Source organism: Linepithema humile, chromosome 8 (genome assembly GCF_040581485.1).
Source record: "Linepithema humile isolate Giens D197 chromosome 8, Lhum_UNIL_v1.0, whole genome shotgun sequence".
Lineage (NCBI taxonomy): Eukaryota > Metazoa > Arthropoda > Insecta > Hymenoptera > Formicidae > Linepithema > Linepithema humile.
Genome location: NC_090135.1, coordinates 2,737,327 through 2,758,976, shown reverse-complemented (window position 1 = coordinate 2,758,976; position 21,650 = coordinate 2,737,327). Strand labels below are relative to the sequence as shown.

General features: G+C 35.3%; 2 protein-coding genes, 1 long non-coding RNA gene and 1 pseudogene across 3 annotated transcripts; 1 reads left to right on the top strand and 3 right to left on the bottom strand.

The window, feature by feature from the left end:
• Positions 1-4,475: 4,475 nt before the first annotated feature.
• On the bottom strand, positions 4,476-5,291 carry LOC137001675 (uncharacterized). Its single transcript, XM_067360780.1, has one exon. The coding sequence runs from the start codon at positions 5,289-5,291 to the stop codon at positions 4,476-4,478; it is 816 nt and encodes a 271-aa protein (XP_067216881.1).
• A 1,076-nt stretch (positions 5,292-6,367) lies between these two features.
• LOC137001613 (uncharacterized) lies at positions 6,368-12,008 on the top strand. The gene is made up of 4 exons (XR_010891576.1): positions 6,368-10,548; positions 10,695-10,875; positions 10,973-11,289; positions 11,832-12,008. It is a non-coding gene; the product is annotated as an uncharacterized lncRNA (long non-coding RNA).
• An 892-nt stretch (positions 12,009-12,900) lies between these two features.
• Positions 12,901-21,650, bottom strand: part of LOC137001608 (putative nuclease HARBI1) — a 57,422-nt pseudogene continuing 48,672 nt past the window's right edge.
• On the bottom strand, positions 15,315-18,016 carry LOC105677132 (uncharacterized). Its single transcript, XM_067360717.1, has 2 exons — positions 17,102-18,016; positions 15,315-17,037 (listed from the first exon to the last, which is right to left on the bottom strand). The coding sequence occupies exon 2, from the start codon at positions 17,034-17,036 to the stop codon at positions 15,444-15,446; it is 1,593 nt and encodes a 530-aa protein (XP_067216818.1). The 5' UTR covers position 17,037; positions 17,102-18,016; the 3' UTR covers positions 15,315-15,443.

Below are 21,650 nucleotides of genomic sequence, written 5' to 3'. Positions count from 1 at the left end.
TATAATTTTAATATAATGTTTTTTATATAACATTAAATAAATGATTAGATTTAAACTTACTTTTAACCTAATTTTATCATTATATCAACATTGACACAATATTAATATTTTATTATTTATTTCATATTCTTAGTAAATATAAAGTAACATAATTATAACATCAATGTTATAATTTTCCACTCACTAAAGTTTTTCCTGCAATTATTTGCAAAAATCAAAGATATGTGAGATTATAAATGCACGTGCTTGCCATGATATAAATACAAGGGTATGCTCATATCATGTCAGAGCACTGCGCATCCTCCATTTTGTCTCTAGAATTCTGTCTAAGCCTACGTCATACGCGTCATACGTCAACCGCAATTCAATATAGCAATTAACACCATAGCGTAACAAACGAGAGTTGTATTGTTGATTGATTTGTATTATTGAGTATTGAATATTTATTCGGTTTGTTCTTTTATTTGATTATTTGTTTATTCGGTTTATCAAGAGACACAACAGTGCAATGTGCAATGACTTGTAACGTGAAAGGATGTGGAAATTATTTAGCAAAAACCAAAAAGGTCGAAGAAAATCTTGTGAAATATTTTTCCTTCCCAAAAGATTCAGAACTTTTCAATAAGTGGCGCAGAGCATGCGGAAAAGAAAATATCAATTCAAAGTATGGTAAGTTTTGTACTTTTGTACGGTGATATTGTCAATTTCATCTGAAGTATTGGTTTATTATTATGAGCATTCTTATGAATAAAAGTTTTGTTTGGTTCAGCTAGGATATGTTCAAAGCATTTTTCTGATGAATGCTTTACAAAACCCTTGCAACAACAACTGCTGGGTTATTCTCCTTCAAGAACAAGAAAGTTACGTTCTGATGCTATCCCAATCGTTGTATCTCCGTGCAATACCTCCGCCAGCATCGAACAAAGGTTCGTCAACTATGCAGGAAGTCTTCAATGAAGTAATAGTTCAATCAGCATCGAATGAAGTCTCGTCAGTTGTACAGGAAGTCTTAGACGAAGTAATGGCTCCATCAGTATCAAACGAAGGCTCATCAGTTGCGCAGGAAGTCATCGACGAAGTAATGGCTCCATCAGCATCGAACGAAAATTTGATGAATGTTGAAGAGACACAGGCATCGTCAAGTACAGAAGCTATCAAGTCTTCAAAAATGTAAGTTACAATTTACTGTTTTACAGTAAATAATTTAATGTTAAAGTCATTATTTTTTAATAAATAAATAATTGTCTATTGTTTAAATATGTAAGAAATCATACTTAAGCCCATATCAGACGACGCATTGAAGATTAAGATTAAAGATAGAAGATTGAGAATTTGACCAATCAGAAAAAAGTAACATCTGTTTGCTTCTTCCTGATTCGTCAAATTTCTAATCTTTAATCTTTAATCTCAATCTTCAATGCGTCGTTTGATACGGGCTTTAAAGTTTTTATATTAAAATAAATAAAAATTTGTTTGCTGTAAATGAATTGCTATATTCCTATGTTGACTCTTTTAGACATGATTTGGAACTCCAGTTAGCCGCATTAAAGAAGAGGATAAATACGTACGAGAAGGCAAGACCGAAAGAAGATAAAGAACTCGTGGAAAGAAAAATGCATGAGTTACTGGGGAAAATGTTTAGTCCAGGACAAATACGGATGATATTGAACCCCTCTCTACAGAAACTTAAGTGGTCATCCGAGGATATTGCTCACACAATATCCTTGCGAAGTATCAGCTCAAAGGCATATCGATATACAGGGTGGGCCATTTTAATCCATCCACGCAAATAACTCCGTAAGTAAGCCAAATACAGAAAAATGGTTCAGACAAAAGTTGTTCAGGACAATGGGGGTCACCTATTTATGCTAGTGACTTTGACCTTGAAGTCAATTTTCAAAGTCATTTAAGGTCAGAGTTATTTTTTTAAATGGAAACCCCTATTTTTAATTCTAAAATTTTATAGCTGGTGTCAAGAGCTTTTCAAAACACTATAATGAAGTTATTTTTTATTAAGTACTTTTCGAGTTATGAGGCTTGTAAATTACAGTATTTTAACATAAAATACAAAATATTTTGTAAAACATTCAATTTTTGGGATTAATACCTTAATACTTTTATGCATAAAATAATGAGACGAATCAATTGGTATAAAGAAAACACATTGGTTTTAAAAAAAAGTATGCAGTTGCAAACTACATATTTTTTCTTGAAAGCAGCTATGTGTTTTCTTTATACCAATTGATTCGTCTCATTATTTTATGCATAAAAGTATTAAGGTATTAATCCCAAAAATTGAATGTTTTACAAAATATTTTGTATTTTATGTCAAAATACTGTAATTTACAAGCCTCATAACTCGAAAAGTACTTAATAAAAAATAACTTCATTATAGTGTTTTGAAAAGCTCTTGACACCAGCTATAAAATTTTGGAATTAAAAATAGGGGTTTCCATTTAAAAAAATAACTCTGACCTTAAATGACTTTGAAAATTGACTTCAAGGTCAAAGTCACTAGCATAAATAGGTGACCCCCATTGTCCTGAACAACTTTTGTCTAAACCATTTTTCTGTATTTGGCTTACTTACGGAGTTATTTGCGTGGATGGATTAAAATGGCCCACCCTGTATGAAGGATGTTATGCAAATACCACTGCCAGGCCTTTCGACGCTCAGAAGGTGGGCAAGTACAATCAATGTTGAGCCAGGTGTGCTATCTTCCGTACTTGATTGCATGATTGCGAAAAGAAAAAGCATGCCACATATTCAAAGATTAGTTGTACTAACATTTGATGAGATTTACATAAACGATAATGTCGCGATAGATCGTAAGAAAGAAAAAGTTATTGGTCCTCATAAGACTTGTCTGTGCATGATGGTAAGAAGCCTGTTTGCTTCTTGGAAGCAACCAGTTTATTACCAATATGACAAAGCTATGGATGCATGTATTCTTAATAATATTATATCAAAATTGCATGATGCAAATTATACAGTAGTTGCAATAACTAGTGATATGGGTCCGGGCAATCTAAAATTGTGGTCAGAATTAGGAATAGGCATGCCCCACAAAAAGTGTTATTTTCCAAATCCCGTATGCGATAGTTTAAAAATATTTATTTTCGCAGATGTGCCACATCTTCTGAAGTTACTGATAGCGATTTCGGCTGGTCTGCACTGGTGTGCTACCTGTGTAGAGTTGGTGCAAGTGTGTGCAGTGCGTACTGTTACGAGCGTATAGCTACGTAATAGATTATTTAGAATAAGTCGGGACACGTTTGTGGAAAAAGTCTTTATTCGGTGTTGGTTTGAGCTTTGATCGAGAACTGAACTGGCGAGAATGATCTTCGTTTAAGGTGCTGTAGGAAAATCGTAGCGGCGGAATGTTTATTGGAAGGAAGCGATTTTGTCAAAAGGAAAATATGCGTTAGGCATAGGGACAGCGTTTATGTTTATTGCAGTCATCGAAGGGTCATGTGTTTAGGATCAAGAAGGAGTAAAGATAAAAAAGGTTCAAAGGTTCGAATAAAAAGAGTGTCGTGAGGTTTCGATGCAAATAATATACACTCACTTTTTAAGTTTCGTATTCGTAAAAGTTTATTCAATCTCACTATATGTTCATCGAAGTACGTTTTATTATATGAATTATCGCGCAGCTCGACAACGCCTGGGGGGCTCTCCCTGAGTCGGCTACCGAAATTACTGCACACGACAACGCCTAGGGTATTATTCCTGAGTCGTATGCCTTTAATATACGCTTGTCTATCGGTCACTGAATTCTCGCTTACAATAAATCTATCGTCTATTCGCTACAGAGGCCACTGAGTTATTGAGCTCAAGAGGAGATTTTTCCGTCGTCAACATCAATCCCCACCATGGCATAAAATGATCTCATTGGTGCGGTTAAATCTTAAAGGATATCGCGGCGAAACAAATAACACCAAAAAACATTACGTTAGCTACTTATCGAAGATTTCTATCGAGCCCTGATCTATGCCGAAAGCCTCTTTAACTCAGCGGCATCCCTTTGCGCTAACATTAGAAGGACCGATATACATGTGTAGTATATTTTGTAGATTCATCATATGTGTATATATATATATATTTTTTATGTGTGAACGCATAGGTCGTGCACGACTGTCGCTTTCGTAACATCCTCCCCCCGTTGAGAGGAATCGATCAACCCGTGTACTCGTTTAATTCGTATGTCATTTTATATTATACATTTTTAATCATTTACGTATGGGTAGATCAAAGAGGATGGTTTTATAAAATAATGCACGACAACGCCTTGGGAATGTTTTCCTGAGTCGGCTCGCATATGACACGACAACGCCTGGGGGATTTATCCCTGAGTCGGTCCGAATAGACATTGTATCTTATGTTTTACAATCTATGTAATTGTGAATGATGCTCATACAATAGATCTCAAATTGCTGTATAAAGTAATACATCGTAATATAAAGGCTAACGCATAATCACTGTTCGGTCGGCAACGGACATAATTGATTGACCGCTCTCTTCACTTGTCCAGACGCAGTTTTGACGGTCACGGCTCGTATGATTCCATCATCACCTGGATGCACGCTCGTGATTCGGCCCATTGCCCATTGAGTGCATGGCAGATTCCTTTCTTTCAAAAGAACAACTGTTCCGATATCGATTTTCGATCCTTCTTTTGCCCATTTGCTGCGTACTTGGAGTTCATTCAAGTATTCAAGCCTCCAACGTGACCAGAAGTCCTGCCGCACCTTGCTTATGTGTTGCCAGGTGGACAAGCGATTGGCTGGAACATGTGACAAGTCACCCTCCGGAAGGGTCGTTAGCGGTTTACCAATTAAGTAGTGGGCTGGTGACAGAACCAGCAAGTCGTTCGGATCAGAGGAAAGGGAAGTGATTGGTCGGGAGTTCAATATTCCTTCTATTTCAATAACGAAAGTGTTCAATTCCTCGAAGGTGAACAATGAATCACCCACAACTCGTTTAAAGTGATGCTTAAAAATTTTCACGCTTGATTCCCACAATCCCCCGAAATGCGGAGCCATTGGCGGTATAAAATGCCATGTTATCCGATGGTTACTCGCGAATTTGTCTACATGTTCTTTATGTTCTTGAGAATTGAGCAAAACGTATAATTCTCTAAGCTGGTTATTCGCGCCCACGAAATTAGTTCCGTTATCCGAATAGATATGTTGCGGTAATCCTCGTCTCGCTACGAATCGCCGTAATGCCGCGAGAAATCCTTCCGTTGTTAAGTCGCTGACGATTTCGAGATGTATCGCCTTTATGGACATGCATACGAAGACGCATATATATACTTTGACCCGAGCTCGATTTCGATACTTTTTTTCTTTAATGCAGAATGGACCACAAAAATCAATCCCGGTATTACTGAAAGGTATTGCTTCGCATACGCGGACCTTTGGAAGATCACCCATTTTATATTCGATGGCCTTAGCGTCAAATCGAAAACATCGCATGCATTTGCGTACGATTTTACGTACCTGACTACGACCGTTAATCAACCAATATTTTTGCCGAATAATATATAAGGTAGTTTGAATGCCGGCATGATGATGAGTCTCATGTGTCTCTCGTATGAGATGGTCGATTAGATAATGTTGGCTTGGAAGCAATATTGGATGCTTTCCAGCGAATGTCAAATTCGATTTTTGGAGCCGCCCTCCAACTCGAATCAAACCGCGATCATCTAAAAACGGATTCAAATTAGCAATCACGCTCCTCTTTGTAGAATTTGTTTCCTTTAATTCCTTGAGCTCAGAGTGGAATCGAATAGACTGAATGATTTTTAATACTCGGATTTCCGCTTCATCAATTTCCTTCGCGCATAACTGCCCAACGCGTCTATCGTTAGGTAGAAATCTTAAGCAATAAGCAATAACCCTTAATAATTTTGAGTATGAAGAATATTTCTCTAATATTTCTAATTCGCAATGAGTCGTTTTTAAACAAGCGTTCTTTTTTAACTCGAGTATCTCATCCGTTTGTAAAAATTCGTTCGGCCATTCATTTTCATTCTCAAGTAACCATATAGGCCCGGAAAACCATGTCTGATTTTGCGAGAACGCGTATGGCAACTGTCCCCTCGATATCGCGTCGGCAGGATTGTCTTCCGATTTGATGTGCCGCCATTCTCCTTTATTCGTTAGTCCCTGAATCTCCGCGACGCGATTAGCTACGAAAGAATTTAGTCGATGTGGCGAAGTGTTTAACCAATGCAAAACCACAGTAGAGTCACACCAAAATACTGTTTTGGATGGGATGAGTCCCAGCGTGTTATTTGCCTCTTGGTATAATCGTGCCAATAGCAACGCACCGCAAAGCTCAAGCCGCGGTATAGTGATAGTTTTCAATGGCGCGACACGAGATTTGGCGCATAATAGTCTAACGATTGTTTGGTTATTTCTTCCAGTTGAGCGTACATATATACAGGCGCCGTACGCGACATTACTAGCATCACAAAACCCGTGTATTTGTACATTGCAATAATCATCCATTAGCAATCTGCGTTCAACGGAAATCTTATTTATTAATTCGAATTGTCTAACAAATGCTAACCAATCCGAATATATGTTCTGTGGTACGGATTCATCCCAATCTAATTGACATTTCCACACATCCTGCATGAGTTTTTTAGCGTATAATATGATAGGGCCTAATAAGCCCAGCGGGTCGAATATTTTAGCAATTTCGGACAGTATACTTCTTTTTGTCAATTTTTTCGCAATCTTGATCGGCCTAATAAAATAGCATATCTTATCATCTCGCGCGCACCAGCTCACGCCGAGCGTTTTTAAAGAGCGATCTTCGCCGAACGTAAACTTCGCGTGAAGCGCGTTATCCGCGAGATCCTTCACGAGGCGCTCGTCGTTAGAAGCCCACTGTCTGATTTTAAATCCGCCGCGTGCTAGTAATGAAGTTATTTCGTCCCTAATTTTTCGGGCGTCAACGATTTCATCGGCACCAGTCAATAGGTCATCTACGTATAAGTGTTTTTTAAGAATTTCGGCTGCTCTAGGGTATGTGTGTCCTTCATCGTCAGCTAATTTTTGCAATGTTCTAATCGCGAGAAACGATGAGGATGAAACACCAAAGGTGAGCGTATTAAATTGATACGTTTTAATCCTATCGTTGTTTCGCCATAAGATTCGCTGGAATCGTCGATCTTCCTCATGCAGCAATACCTGCAAATACATTTTTTCGACATCCGCGGTCATAACGTATCTATATATGCGTAATCGAATCAGGTGAGAGAATAATTTGTCTTGTATTAACGGGCCAACCATCAATACATCGTTCAACGACACACCGGTGCTAGTTCTCGCAGACGCGTCAAAAACAATTCGTATTTTGGTGGTGTTACTCGAATTCTTAATCACGGCATGATGAGGTAAATAATATCCATCATTAGAAGGATCCTCAACCACGGAAATATAATTCAATTTTATATATTCCTCAATCGCGCGTGTGTATTCGTCTTTCAATGAAGCATTCGTCTCAAATTTTCGTTCCAACGCCGAGTAACGTTTAAGTGCAATGGTGCGTGATTCACCGAGACGCGTGCTTGCCTCACGAAACGGCAAACGAACCATATAACGCCCATCTACATTCCGAGATACGTTTTTTATAAAATGCGTCTCACATTTATTTTCTTTTTCCATATTAGGTTTGTTCGTCTCAATTTCTTCAATCGTCCAAAATTTATCTAACCGAGATTCTAACTTTGTCAAATGACATGCATCGCCTTTCGACCGAGCAGTAGTCGCTCCCCCCGCGACTACCCAACCTAATCGCGTTTTTTGTAAATATAATTCATATCCGTCTCGAGATAAATTGATTTGTCCTATGGAGAACAACGATAGCGTTGCCCCAGAACCGATTAGTAATTCGACGGAACGTGGCAAATGAAATTCGGGATCGGCTAATCTAATATTTGGAGATATGTTAATTGAATCTCGCGGAAAAATGTCGGATGGAACCAATTCCGTGATTGCCGGAATAATCAGACACGTAAGATCCTTGCTAAAACCATCGAGCGTAGACTGTATCGTAATGCGTATTATGCCCTTTGTAACTGTGCTTATGCCAGCGATTGCGCCGACCGTTGTCGAACATGCGTTCACAGGTATTCCTAAGTGTCTCACGACGCGCTCGGTTATAAAATTAGCGGTCGCACATGTGTCTAACAACGCACGGCATCGTATCCCTTTCCCTTTAATGTCATGGATATATACCATAGCACTGGTTAATAATTGAGTTGTCGTTTTATGTGATACTGAAGCGAGGCTTATCATTTCGCCTGCGCTCGATACGTTTAGTCATGCGGATTGTACGGTATCGGTCTTTGCATCAGATTTATTCGCGTATCCTTCAAGGTGAAGAAGCGTGTTGTGCCGTTTTTGACATATGGTACAACCTGAGAATTTGCAAGGGCGATCCCGATGTGAACGCAGACAATTATAGCAAAGTTTTGCATTCCGTATTGTTTCGATACGTTTAGGTATTGCTAATTGTTTGAATTTGTCGCATAAATAAAGCGGATGTCGCTTTGCCTTACATATCACGCAGTTGCGTCCAGTATTCAAAACAAATGCCTTGTTCTCTATCTGATAACGTTTTCTTTTGATGGGAGGCTCGCTCTTGTATTTTTCTGCGTCTAACATCTTTGCCCTATCACGTCTCGACGCACATACCGCTGTTTTATATAAGAATTCGTACATCTGCTCGAGACTCGGAAATTCATCCCTTTCAAGGCTCGCCTCCCACTTCTCTAACGTTGTTTTCGGCAATCTACTCTCTAAGAGATGTACAACCATTTCGGGTCCAATTGTTACTCCTAGCGCATTCAACGATGCGACGTGTTGTTGCGCGTCGTCCGCGAGTTTCGTCAAGCCACCCGTGGTTTCCTTTTCTAACGTAGGTAAATTTAGTATCAATGAAAGATGCCGCGTTATCAAAATACGTTTTACTTCGTATGATTTTTCGAGCAATTCCCACGCCCTAGAATAGCTTATTCCGTCGACGGCAAAAATCTTCACCTTATTAGCCGCATCCCCGACTAAGGCCGATTTTAAATAATGCAATTTATCAATGTCTGATAAATCTGCTTGAGAGCCTATCATATTATAAAACGCATTTTTAAACGATAGCCAACCTTCAAAACGACCGTCGAATGTCGGTAATGACGCTTCGGGTAATTTAATACGCCTAGTTTTCACGGATGTCACCGTTCTGTTGCTATTAGATCGCGTTTCACCACTCGACGTACTCGCGCTAGTGCTCGTATTATCTGATATGTTCGAAACGTCTTCGATTTTACCCGCGAGAGCATAGAAACGTTCTTGAATAATCGCAAATTCATCTCCGTGCGTTTCATTAGGTTCTAACAGTATGAGCTCGTCATTATATTCTTCGTAGGCCTGATATAATTCAGTTAAACGCGCGCCCCGTAATTTCAATGCGGCACCACTAATTTTATTTTTGTCAAGAAGATTACTCAAGTTAGTGATTTGGGATTTTAAGGATGTTCGTTTTTGAATAAGCAGTTTGCTTCTTTCGGCCATGGTTTGTTGTTAAGATAGGATACGAACGACTCACCGTTGTGTACTGTAGATGCGCTGGTATGCCTCGTTATCCAATTTTGCCAAAATACTTGATCTCTTTCTGCGTGGAGGTCCAGACCTCACAGGAGGCACCAAAATGTTGTGAGGTTTCGATGCAAATAATATACACTCACTTTTTAAGTTTCGTATTCGTAAAAGTTTATTCAATCTCACTATATGTTCATCGAAGTACGTTTTATTATATGAATTATCGCGCAGCTCGACAACGCCTGGGGGGCTCTCCCTGAGTCGGCTACCGAAATTACTGCACACGACAACGCCTAGGGTATTATTCCTGAGTCGTATGCCTTTAATATACGCTTGTCTATCGGTCACTGAATTCTCGCTTACAATAAATCTATCGTCTATTCGCTACAGAGGCCACTGAGTTATTGAGCTCAAGAGGAGATTTTTCCGTCGTCAACATCAATCCCCACCATGGCATAAAATGATCTCATTGGTGCGGTTAAATCTTAAAGGATATCGCGGCGAAACAAATAACACCAAAAAACATTACGTTAGCTACTTATCGAAGATTTCTATCGAGCCCTGATCTATGCCGAAAGCCTCTTTAACTCAGCGGCATCCCTTTGCGCTAACATTAGAAGGACCGATATACATGTGTAGTATATTTTGTAGATTCATCATATGTGTATATATATATATATTTTTTATGTGTGGACGCATAGGTCGTGCACGACTGTCGCTTTCGTAACAAAGAGTAATATAAGAAACTATAAGTTGCGGCACGTAACAGTACACCCATGCAGTGTTGCACTCGATATTTCGACTACCACCACGGCAGTGTATATCTTTTCAGTCGAACACAAAGAGTCATGAGACGCGAATCGGCATACAACGTGCATGATACAAGTAAAATATAAAATTGTAAAATTTATCGCGATGGCTTCATCTTCGTCTTCGAATAGTGAGTATATAAATATACGTAATAAAAACATTAATACTTATATTAATATATAAAATTTAATACGCATTCAGTATTTAGAGATTTATTTTCCTAACCTAAAATTCTAGAGTTGTACAGAAATATCTATAAATAATCATTGCTTTCAGATAATAATGATTCCGATATCCCGCAATGTGGTTTCTGCGATATGTGGGAAACAATGGTCCAAATATTTAATCACATGAAAAAGGAACATTCTCAATCGTTCGATGACGACATCGTAGACAGCGACGAGTCGAATCATAAAAATAATAACATCAAAACTACAAACTCTGACGAAATAGTCTGGTAAGATAAAGAATAGGTATTGTTAATGCTATTAGTTACTTTATAAGGAATTGAACACACACACTAACTACACTATAAATAATGTATGTTATAACAGTAAGATCGGTCGTTGAATGGGGTGAACCCGAAACAAAATTCTTGCTATCAAAATACAACGACTACATGACATCCGTCGGCTCTCGCAAGACCTTTAGGACAGTGAAAAATATGTTCCAACGCATATCGGAAGATTTGAAAGAAGAGTTGGATATTACTCGAAGTTGGTCGCAATGCCAAAATCGTTATAAAACTATAATGCGACGTAAGAGAGACGCTGTTAATAATAATAATTCAACGGGTCGAAATCGTATAACTGTACCTTATGTAGCGGAATTATCAGATGTAGTGGCTAAGGATGATAGTATCCTATCAGAGGTAATGTTTTAAGTTGAAGATATAAAATACTTAAAACACAAGAAATTTTTTTTTATTCTTTTGTGAATGCTAAAACATTACATATTTGTATATCAAGTAAAAGAATCCTGTAAACAGATATCATTATATAATGTTTTTAGTTAGTTTTACCAGTTACATTTTGTAATGTTTTATTTTGTGTTTCACATAATTTTAAATATATTTGAATAGAATTCATTTGAAATCATTTGATTAGTTGATGCAAATAACAGGCAATCATAGAATTCTGTATTGTACTGAAAAATAATTAATTATAAGGAAAGTAATTAATTCTAAATGAATTTATTAAAGGATTTGTGATGTCATAAGTGTATATACTATATATATGTATATTCACTATACAAACTCACTGTTATTGATATATACATATTTAATAATTTATTTTTATGAACTTTTAATTCGTCTTTCACTGCCCAATAATCTAAAAGTCATTTCATTCATATTTTTCTTACTTTCTTGCGAAATACATGTCCTCTATTCTGCATTTTATATTTATGTTACAGGTACTGATGGGTACAAAACGTACAATTCTTAACAAAAAGACTCCTGATAATTTCTTGCTAGAAAATATAAATGACAATGTTGAGAAGCAATCAAAGATAAAAAGGAAGAAAAAAGAGGAAACATCCATTAATAATATTTTGAAAGAAGCTTACACCAAAAAAGAAGAAGGTAAAGAAAGAAGGCACAAAGAAAAAATGGAACTCTTAATGAAATTTGTAGAAAAACAAGTTGGTCCTTTGGATGCATGAAAAGAAAAGATTTAAGATTTAATATTAAGAAAAAAATTAAAAATTTAGATTTTATGCCTAATTTTTCATATTTTAAGTTATAAGTATATTGACAAAGATTAGTATAGTAAGAAAAGAAAAGATTTAAGATTAAAGATTTAGATTTTAAGCCTAACTTTTCATATTTATAGTTATAAGTATATTATAGTTGTTAGTCATACATTTGATGACAAATGACTATAAATAAATGTAAAAAAGACGAAATTAGAGTAGATGTTGATTTTTAATTTCACTGTTTTATTATTTTTTATCGCGTTACATGGCTTTTAAAATAATATGAAAAATTAGGTGTTCTTTAAATTCTTTTCAGTAATATATACATTTTGCAGAAAGCTGTAATTTTTGTTTAGTTGCAATAAAAAAAGTGATTTAGAATTTAAGAACTTAAATAGTTAAGAAATTTAAGAAGTTAAGTTTTAATTTTCCAGCATAATTAAGTTTTGGTTGCAAATTGTTCTTTAACTACTCTTAATGCTAGTCAACACAGCAAATTGTATGTTACCTGATTATAAGTATATAAATAAGAGTTGAAATCCTCGTTGCAATCAAATTGTTTGTAGGTGTTAGAACCTATCCAGACAAATTTACATAATCGTATACTATGCAAATTTGTCTGGATAGACTTTTAAAGATTCTATAGAATTAAGAGTTTAAGAAGTGTTCCAAATGTATGTTTAAGACTTCTGTACCTTGAAAAAAAATGTTATTAAATTTTTGAGAATTAATTTTTATTTGCGATGCTATCTCTCCGGTACATTAAGATAAATAAAACATCACATGCGTGAATAGTAAGTGCAGTGTATTTTTTTTATAAACATGACGTTATTTATAAATATATTTTTATTTATAAACATAAAATAACAATATTCATTTGCAGTCATCTATTCATTCGGTTGTGGATTTCATCGCGCTTTCTTTCACCCTGTTGCCTTGATATAATTTCATTATCTTCAAGTTCTACTGGCTCATTAAACTGTTCTTCGTTTAACACGTTATCACATCGAAATAAATCGTTCGAATCAATACACATGTTATGTAATACGCAACACGCTATAATGAAACGACTCATTTTATAAACAGTGTGAAAATCCAATAACATTAGTTGCCGAAATCTACCTTTTAACAATCCGAATGCATTTTCGATTTTAACTCTAGTTGCTGACAATTTTTCGTTAAATTTTATGTGTGACGATGTTAAATTTCCGAAATTCTTGTAAGGTGTCATGAGAAATTCTCTTATAGGATAGGCACTGTCACCTAATAAATGTAAACTTCCATTTTCGCAAATCTCCTCTATATTCTGTTTTAAAAATGATAATTTGAAAGTTCGACTGTCATGAAGTTTTCCAGGAACTTCTGAAAACATCAAGAAATCTTTTTCTGTCGTCGCATACTGCTTGCAAAACTATGCTTATCGTATGATGTCTGTTTGCGTATGTCGTCCGCGATTTATGAGCAAGAGTACGAATGTTGATGTACGAATCATCGATACATACAATTACTCTATCAAAACCAGAAATCTAAAACAAATCGGCGTTTGTTTTTTAAATGTATAACACTTTTTTTAATGATATCAATATGTGTTAAAGCCACACTTTCCTTTTTTCGGGCATATTTTTATTTCTTTTATTGAGTTTTTTATATTAAACTTTGGGGATATATAAAAAAAAATATCAATAATTTCTATCTGTACGCTCACGACTTCCTTCCGAATAATATTTAGACGAAATATTTTCAACATAAACTTTAACAAAATGTAAAATAGAAAGAAATTAAAAATACAACAGCATAAATATATAGCTCTTTTTCTTATTAAAATAATATTCTTGAAAACAACAAGCTGATAGAGCAGGAGCTAGTTATAATTGCTCAAATTTTCCTTTTATTATAAAATAATTACAAAAACAGACGTTTCGGCCTAAAAGACGTGGCCATCTTCAGTGTAACAAATTAATATGTCGTCGTTAGTCGGAAAACGTTGACAAGATAGTCAGAATAATTTAGGTAACGCATCTTGTTAATGTGAAAACGAACAAAACGAGTTAAGAACGTTCTCCAATCACGAAATTAACGAACAACAGATTTTAGAAAATTAACTATGTATAAATACCTTTTATTTTGACATGGATAGTACATTTTTTCATAATTAAACTTATGTGAAGCCAAGGATCATCTAACTTGCAAATAGAAAAAGAAATAGGTCGGAGATTACTAAAAAATTTTTAAAAAGAAAATTGACTCACAAGGAAAGGGACTCAAGTGCTTTCTCGCACGTTTAGGGTTGAAACAACCCCTACAAGCTAAAACGGTTTTTTTGATTTTGACTAAATATCGTCAAAACTGTAAGAGGTATCAAAAAATCTTTCGAATAAAAGTTGCATGGTCTTTTATGAGCTTTATATCCGCGTAGGTCGATTTTTAAAAAATTTTATATTTTTTAATTTACTCCTACCCCTTTTTATTATTTTTACAAATTTCAAAATTTTTGTTATGACAAAAGTTGTAGCATTTTTTATGCTGAATACAACCATATATGATTTTATTATGTTTCGAAATCGCATCTTTCAGAAATGAGCTGTCAATGTCGCACTATATGCGTCGCGCTGCGATATATGCATATATATGCATAACGCATCGTTTGTGCCGCTTGTGTAATCGATGTTTGTCGCGCATGTGTAATTGATAAGACGAATAAAATTAGAAATAAAGATTAACATGTTATGAAATATTCGGAAAAATGTTCTGATCAAAGAACAAAGTTCACTAAAGTTGTTGCCAAGGCATCTCCTCTATATTACACTTTTATAGTTATACTAGAACAATACAAGCGCGCGCTGCGCCCGTACACTTATTATAATAATTTAATAATTATAAAATCTAAATATTTTAATAAAATTTTTAAAATTTTAAATAACCGTCAAAATAATCTTTGCTCTCAAACTATCAAACTGTCAGAATAATCGAGATAACCAATCAGCGTCGCGGATAAGCGTCAACAATACTTTTGATACATTCGAGTATCGATCTTTCATGCCTTTTTTAAGAGTGGATTATATCGAAAGAGAAATAAATAAATAAAAATCTTACAATTAAAATGCAATTTATTGTGTTTTTTTATTTATTATGTTTTTTAATGGTAATGCAAAAAATTCCAATTAATTTTAGGTTTTTCTATTAATCAATACTAGAAACATTTGTTTGTTTATTATTTTATTTCTTTTATAATAATATATGTCGAAACAATTACAACTTTACCTTCAACAATAACATACTACATATATTGAATATAATACATATATTAACATATATTAAAAACAGATGAATTTATGGAACAAACGTATCACAAAGGTGATGTTCGTGAAAAAAGTGATTTATACGAAGTGACTTTTTGCACCATGCGCAAGTAATTATTGCAGGTGCGCCACAAATATCGCATGTTGGTTTTGACTGTTTATGGAAACAAAATTCCACTGGTGTTTCGAATTCTTTGGGCTTATTTATTACGTACCCGCTTTTATACCATGCGTATTTCAATAAATTTCTGAATCTTGGCGATGAAAATTGATTATGAGTCAATGACTGTAGTTTTAAAATGGTGTTTCTTGCATGCAGATTGACTTCCAGACCTAAAAGTATTACAGTATCAGAAAAGTGTCTAATGAAATTCTTCCACAAACGAAAACCATATACATCCAATGGTTGTATTTTTCCTGTTGTTCCAGCTGGTATAGTCAACAAAATAATATCTTCTGTAGATTCTGGTTTAGATTCTTGAATAATATTTGGACAATGACCAGTCCACGAATCTAGTAGTAAAACAGATTTTGGACCTACATTTGGAAAAAATACGTCTTGCAACCAAATTTTAAAATGATGCGCTGTTAATTTTCCGGATTTCAAAGACGTAACAAAAATATTAGGTGCCTTAAACATTGTTTCTTGCACTCTGGGACCAAATGTTCCACTAACTTCTTTCAGTACAATAAAAAGAGGCGATAATAATCTACCATCGGCTGAAACAGTAGGTTGTATAGTATAGCTATGCGTAGTTGCCGATACGGATTGTACTGCAGATTCAATCTTTTTTGTTCCTTTATATGCCAATGTACGACCGGCATGAAGTTCTAATTGGAATCCGCTTTGATCACTGTTGTAAATATTTTCAACTCCATATTCTATTATTTGATATTTAACGTTTTCAATAAATGTGTTACATTTTTCTTCAAAATCGACGTTAGACATTATAAATGTTTTTCTTATAAATTTTGTTATTTTACGAGATACAATATTATGTATTATTTTAAATTTTCGTATCCATCGCGATGAAGCTGTAAATCCTGGTACATTTAAATTTTCTTGTGCCCGAATAGCCCATCGAGCTAAATCAGCGTCGTGAACAATAATTCTATTTTCAAGAGCTGTATGAAAATTATTTAATGTATATTCCGAAATTTGTTTTAATTTTTCGAATCTACTGCCACCTTGATTCACTTGAATTTCCCATCGTCGTAATTGACGTAATGAATATACTTTCCGAAATCTTCGTTTTACTCCTTCTAATGTTCTTGGCCTTGTTGTACTGCTTTTCCAAAATTCGACTGCATTTTTTTTATATTCATACGGAATACGTTCATCTGTAGTACATATAACTTTAGGATTTGCGTCCAATAGCTCACCTTCTTCCTCTTCATCTCCTAGTTCGAATTGCTCTGCTGTTGGAATATCGTTATCGTTTTCATAATCTAAAGATTCTTCTACTTCCATTTCGTATCTCTCATCGCGCATTTCTTTCAGCATAGATTCTATTTTATGTGCCATTTCTCGTTCTTCAGATGTTATCGGACTTGTTGATAGATTAAGGGTCGAAAAAGTTACGTATACTAACATTATTACGTTAAATGGATTTAATTGAACCATTCTGAAAAATATATGGTAACAATTAAATATTTCTCCTTATTTGTGTACAAAAAAATAATACTTACTTTATAGTGAATTTGCTGTTCTTTTTTTGATGCTGTTTTATATATTGTTTTTCTGTAATCACTAACAAGCGCACAACTTTAAAGCGTAATATGCACTGCCAGGATATGACAACGCGCTGCGCTATAAATACACTCGAAATGCGACTATAAAAGTGTAAAATAGAGGGGATGCCTTGGCAACAACTTTAGTGAACTTTGTTCTTTGATCAGAACATTTTTCCGAATATTTCATAACATGTTAATCTTTATTTCTAATTTTATTCGTCTTATCAATTACACATGCGCGACAAACATCGATTACACAAGCGGCACAAACGATGCGTTATGCATATATATGTATATATCGCAGCGCGACGCATATAGTGCGACATTGACAGCTCATTTCTGAAAGATGTGATTTCGAAACATAATAAAATCATATATGGTTGTATTCAGCGTAAAAAATGCTACAACTTTTGTCATAACAAAAATTTTGAAATTTGTAAAAATAATAAAAAGGGGGGAGGGGAAATTAAAAAATATAAAATTTTTTAAAAATCGACCTACGCGGTTATAAAGCTCATAAAAGACCATGCAACTTTTATTCGAAGCATTTTTTGATACCTCTTACAGTTTTGACGATATTCAGTCCAAACCAAAAAAACCGTTTTAGCTTGTAGGGGTTGTTTCAACCCTAAACGTGCGAGAAAGCACATAAAAAAAAATACGTGTCTCTTATTTTAAACTACTTTACAACATATTTAAAGCTCGTCAAAATCGGAGGGGGACACTTGGGTCCCTTTCCTTGTCAGTTAAGAAAATGTAAAAAAAAAAATAAATAAAAATAAAAAAATTAGATTAAAATTAAGGTTAAAAATTAAAAGAAAAAACAAAACTAAATCGAAAAATAAATTAGTTTAAAAAAAAATACCTTAGGAGATCCGTTAGACATATGTATCAAATAAATAAAATAAGACATGCGTCGACGGCAGTGAGCCAGGCTTGACTGGCAAAATGTAGGAAAGAAAGAGGAGAGGGGATAGCTTATGGAAAAATTTTAAAGGGTGGGAAATTTCTTAAGGATTGGAAGATATGTGTCAGGTAATAATTCCGTGTCCTCCTGTTTATTCAGTCCTGTACTCTGTCTTTTCATATGATGTAGCATTTCGGAAGTTAATCTTTTACTATAACACGGTTCTCTGTCTAGTATGTCAACTTTGTCCCATTTGAAGTCATGATTGAAATCCTTTCTGTGGCAAGAAATTACTGAGGGGAAACCTGATTTTTTATTGATATCCGTTCTGTGTTCTTTTATTCTAGTCCGTAATTGTCTTTTTGTCTGTCCTACGTACGTGGCGTCACAGTCTTGACAAGAAATCTTATAAACAATATCACACTGGTTTATCCTGTCTAAAGAGTCCTTTCCAGTTTTTATGATTTTGTTTAATTTGTTGTTGCATGAAAAGGCCAACATACAGTCATTTATTTTTGAAAATTGAAAAAATTGTTCAGATAAATTTTTAACATATGGGATCGTAAAAATTTTCCTTTTTTTATTATTATTATCGTTGTTCTTATCGTCATTTTTGTTAAAATTTTTGTGTATGTGAAAATTAATTCTGTTTCTAATATTTGAGAAAATAAAATGTAGTGGATAACTATTGTTTAACAGAATTGTTATTATGTTTTCAAAATTTTTTTGTTGAAAACGTGGATGTGAGAGCTATAGGGCCCTATCGACCATGCCAAAAATGACATCTTTTTTATGAGATAAAGGATGGTGTGAGTGGAAATTTAAGTATTTTCCCGAGTATGTCTGTTTGTGAAAAATGTCCAATATAATCTTTGAGTTGTCATTTATAATTAAAACATTGAGAAAATTTATCTGATTATTATTGTTAACTTCCAGTGTGAATTGCAACCTTGGATGTATGGAATTGAAGATCGTAGTGGTTTCATTTAGTAAATTATATGGGACTGCAATAAGGATGTCGTCAACATATCTATAATAAAACGAAGGTGTGCATGGTAAACGTTCCATGTCTAAACATTCCAGGTCTTGTAAAATAATGTCCGCTATGATGGGGGATAAGGGAGAGCCCATTGGTGTACCAAAAATCTGTTTGTAAATTTTATTGTTAAAACTAAAGAACGTAGAATTTAAGACTAGAGTGATACCCATAACCAATTCATTAAGTGGTATGGAAGTATGACCTCTTATATGATTCCACCGTTTCTCAATGCTATCACCTGTATTTTCAATAGGTACGTTAGTAAATAAAGATACCACATCTAAAGAGGCGATGCAAATATCTGGATTAATAAGTTTTCCGTTTAATTTTTTAACTAAACTGAAACTGTTTTTTATGTGGCTGTCTGGTTTGTTTATACTATTGTAAAGTAATTCGTGTATGTATTTAGCTAAATTGTATAAAGGACTGTTAATGAAAGAAATTATTAATCTGAGTGGATAACCCATTTTGTGAATCTTTGGTAAACCATAAGCTTTGGGCAAAATCCCGTCTACGAGGCCTCGGATCTCTTCAGCGAAGTCTTGGAAAAACTAGTAAAACCTGTGGCCACCTCTACTGCTGCTATTAATAATTCCGGGCAAAGCGAGTGTAATACCCTTTCGATACCTCTCCCACGAATAGAATTGCCCAAATTTTCCGGAGTATACACCGAATGGTCAAGCTTTCGCGATCTATTCGAGTCTCTGGTCGCGAGTAATGAAAGCTTATCAAATGTACAACGCTTACATTATTTAAAGTCGAGTCTCACGGGACAGGCACAATTAGTTATAAAAAATATCACAATTACTGATGCAAATTACGAGGTCGCGTGGACAGCATTGAAAAGACGGTATGAAAATTTGCGTGCAATTGTCGCATCCTACGTCAATATCATTCTGGATGTCGCACCAATGAAATCCGATTCAGTAACAGAACTTAGACGCGTTCATGATACGATTAATGATTCATTCGCGGTATTATGTAACATGGAGCGATCGACTATCAATGACTTTATGGTAACCATAACGGCCCGTAAGCTTGATTTACGTACACGAAGAGATTGGGAGATTAATTTAGGTAGTACATTTGAACCTCCAACATTCGCTAACTTAAGCGACTTCTTAATTTCGAGAATCGTTGCCTTAGAAGCTGCCAATGATATGCAAGACATATCACTAAACAAGCAAAGCCGTTCTGGTACCACAAAGGCACTAACCTCGGCTGTAACTACTGCTAAATGCCCATCATGTCACGAGTCTCACGCCTTGCACCAGTGCACTAATTTCAAATCGTTATCCACAGATAAACGAAAGGCGCTTGCTAAACAATATCAAGTTTGCTTTAATTGTTTACATAAAGGACATTTCCCTGCTAAGTGTCCATCGCACAATCGCTGTAAACGTTGCCAACGAAAACATCACACGCTGTTACATGATGACGCAGGTTACAATACCAACAAAGTAGATGAGTCGACAAATAAAACCAATAACTCTACAGCTGAGAGTTCGGTGAGTGAATCCATTTCTGAATCTAGTGTGTCTCTCAAGGTATTGGTTGATCAAACGGTCAGTCTACGGAAAAGGTCAGTCCTAATGGCTACTGCACGAATTTTAGTTTGTACAAATGCCGGTCGCAAATTATGCTTAAGAGCCTTAATAGACACCGGCTCCGAAGCAACGTTTATTACGGAGAGAGCTGCTCAGGCACTAAAAGTCAAACGACAAAAAACTCATATTCAAGTATCTGGCTTAGGTGGACAGCCTAGCGGTGTAGTCCAATACAATACAAAATTAACCTTGAAATCGTGCAGTAGTCAAGAAGGAAATGTCGTCGTCACTGCTCTTATCCTACCCAATCTAACCTCGTACCATCCAACTAATTTTATTAATAAAAACGATTATGCTCACTTGCAAGATTTGCACTTAGCTGATTCAAATCCATCTAGTCGCGAACGTATCGACGTATTAATCGGTGCTGATATTTACGGCTTGATTCTATTGAACGGATTACGCAAGGGAACAAAGGACGCGCCTGTTGCTCAACGCACCATTTTTAGATGAATCCTATTCGGCTCATGTATCAAAGATGATAATATGAATTCTAAAGTAACTACCAGTTTACAATGTAGCATCACCCCTTCTGTAGATAGTTTGCTACGAAGCTTTTGGGAAGTTGAAGAACTAGTACTCCCCTCAGTTTTATCAAATGACGATAAGATATGTGAACAGCACTTTGTTTCCACATATACACGCTTAGCCAGTGGACGTTATGTTGTTCGTCTACCTTTCAAGCAATCTTGTAAAAAGGATCTTGGTGAATCATACTACTTAGCGTCCAAATCATTGGACCGCTTGAAGCATCGCTTATCGCATAATGTCAAATTATCCGAAGAATATCAAAAATTTCTACACGAGTATGAATCGCTCGGGCATATGGCTCCGCTAACCTTATCAGAGATAGCAATAAAGCCAAACTACTATTTGCCTCATCATTCTGTTGTAAAGGAGAGCTCTACATCTCCTGTACGCATTGTCTTCAACGCTTCAAGTGCAAGCTCC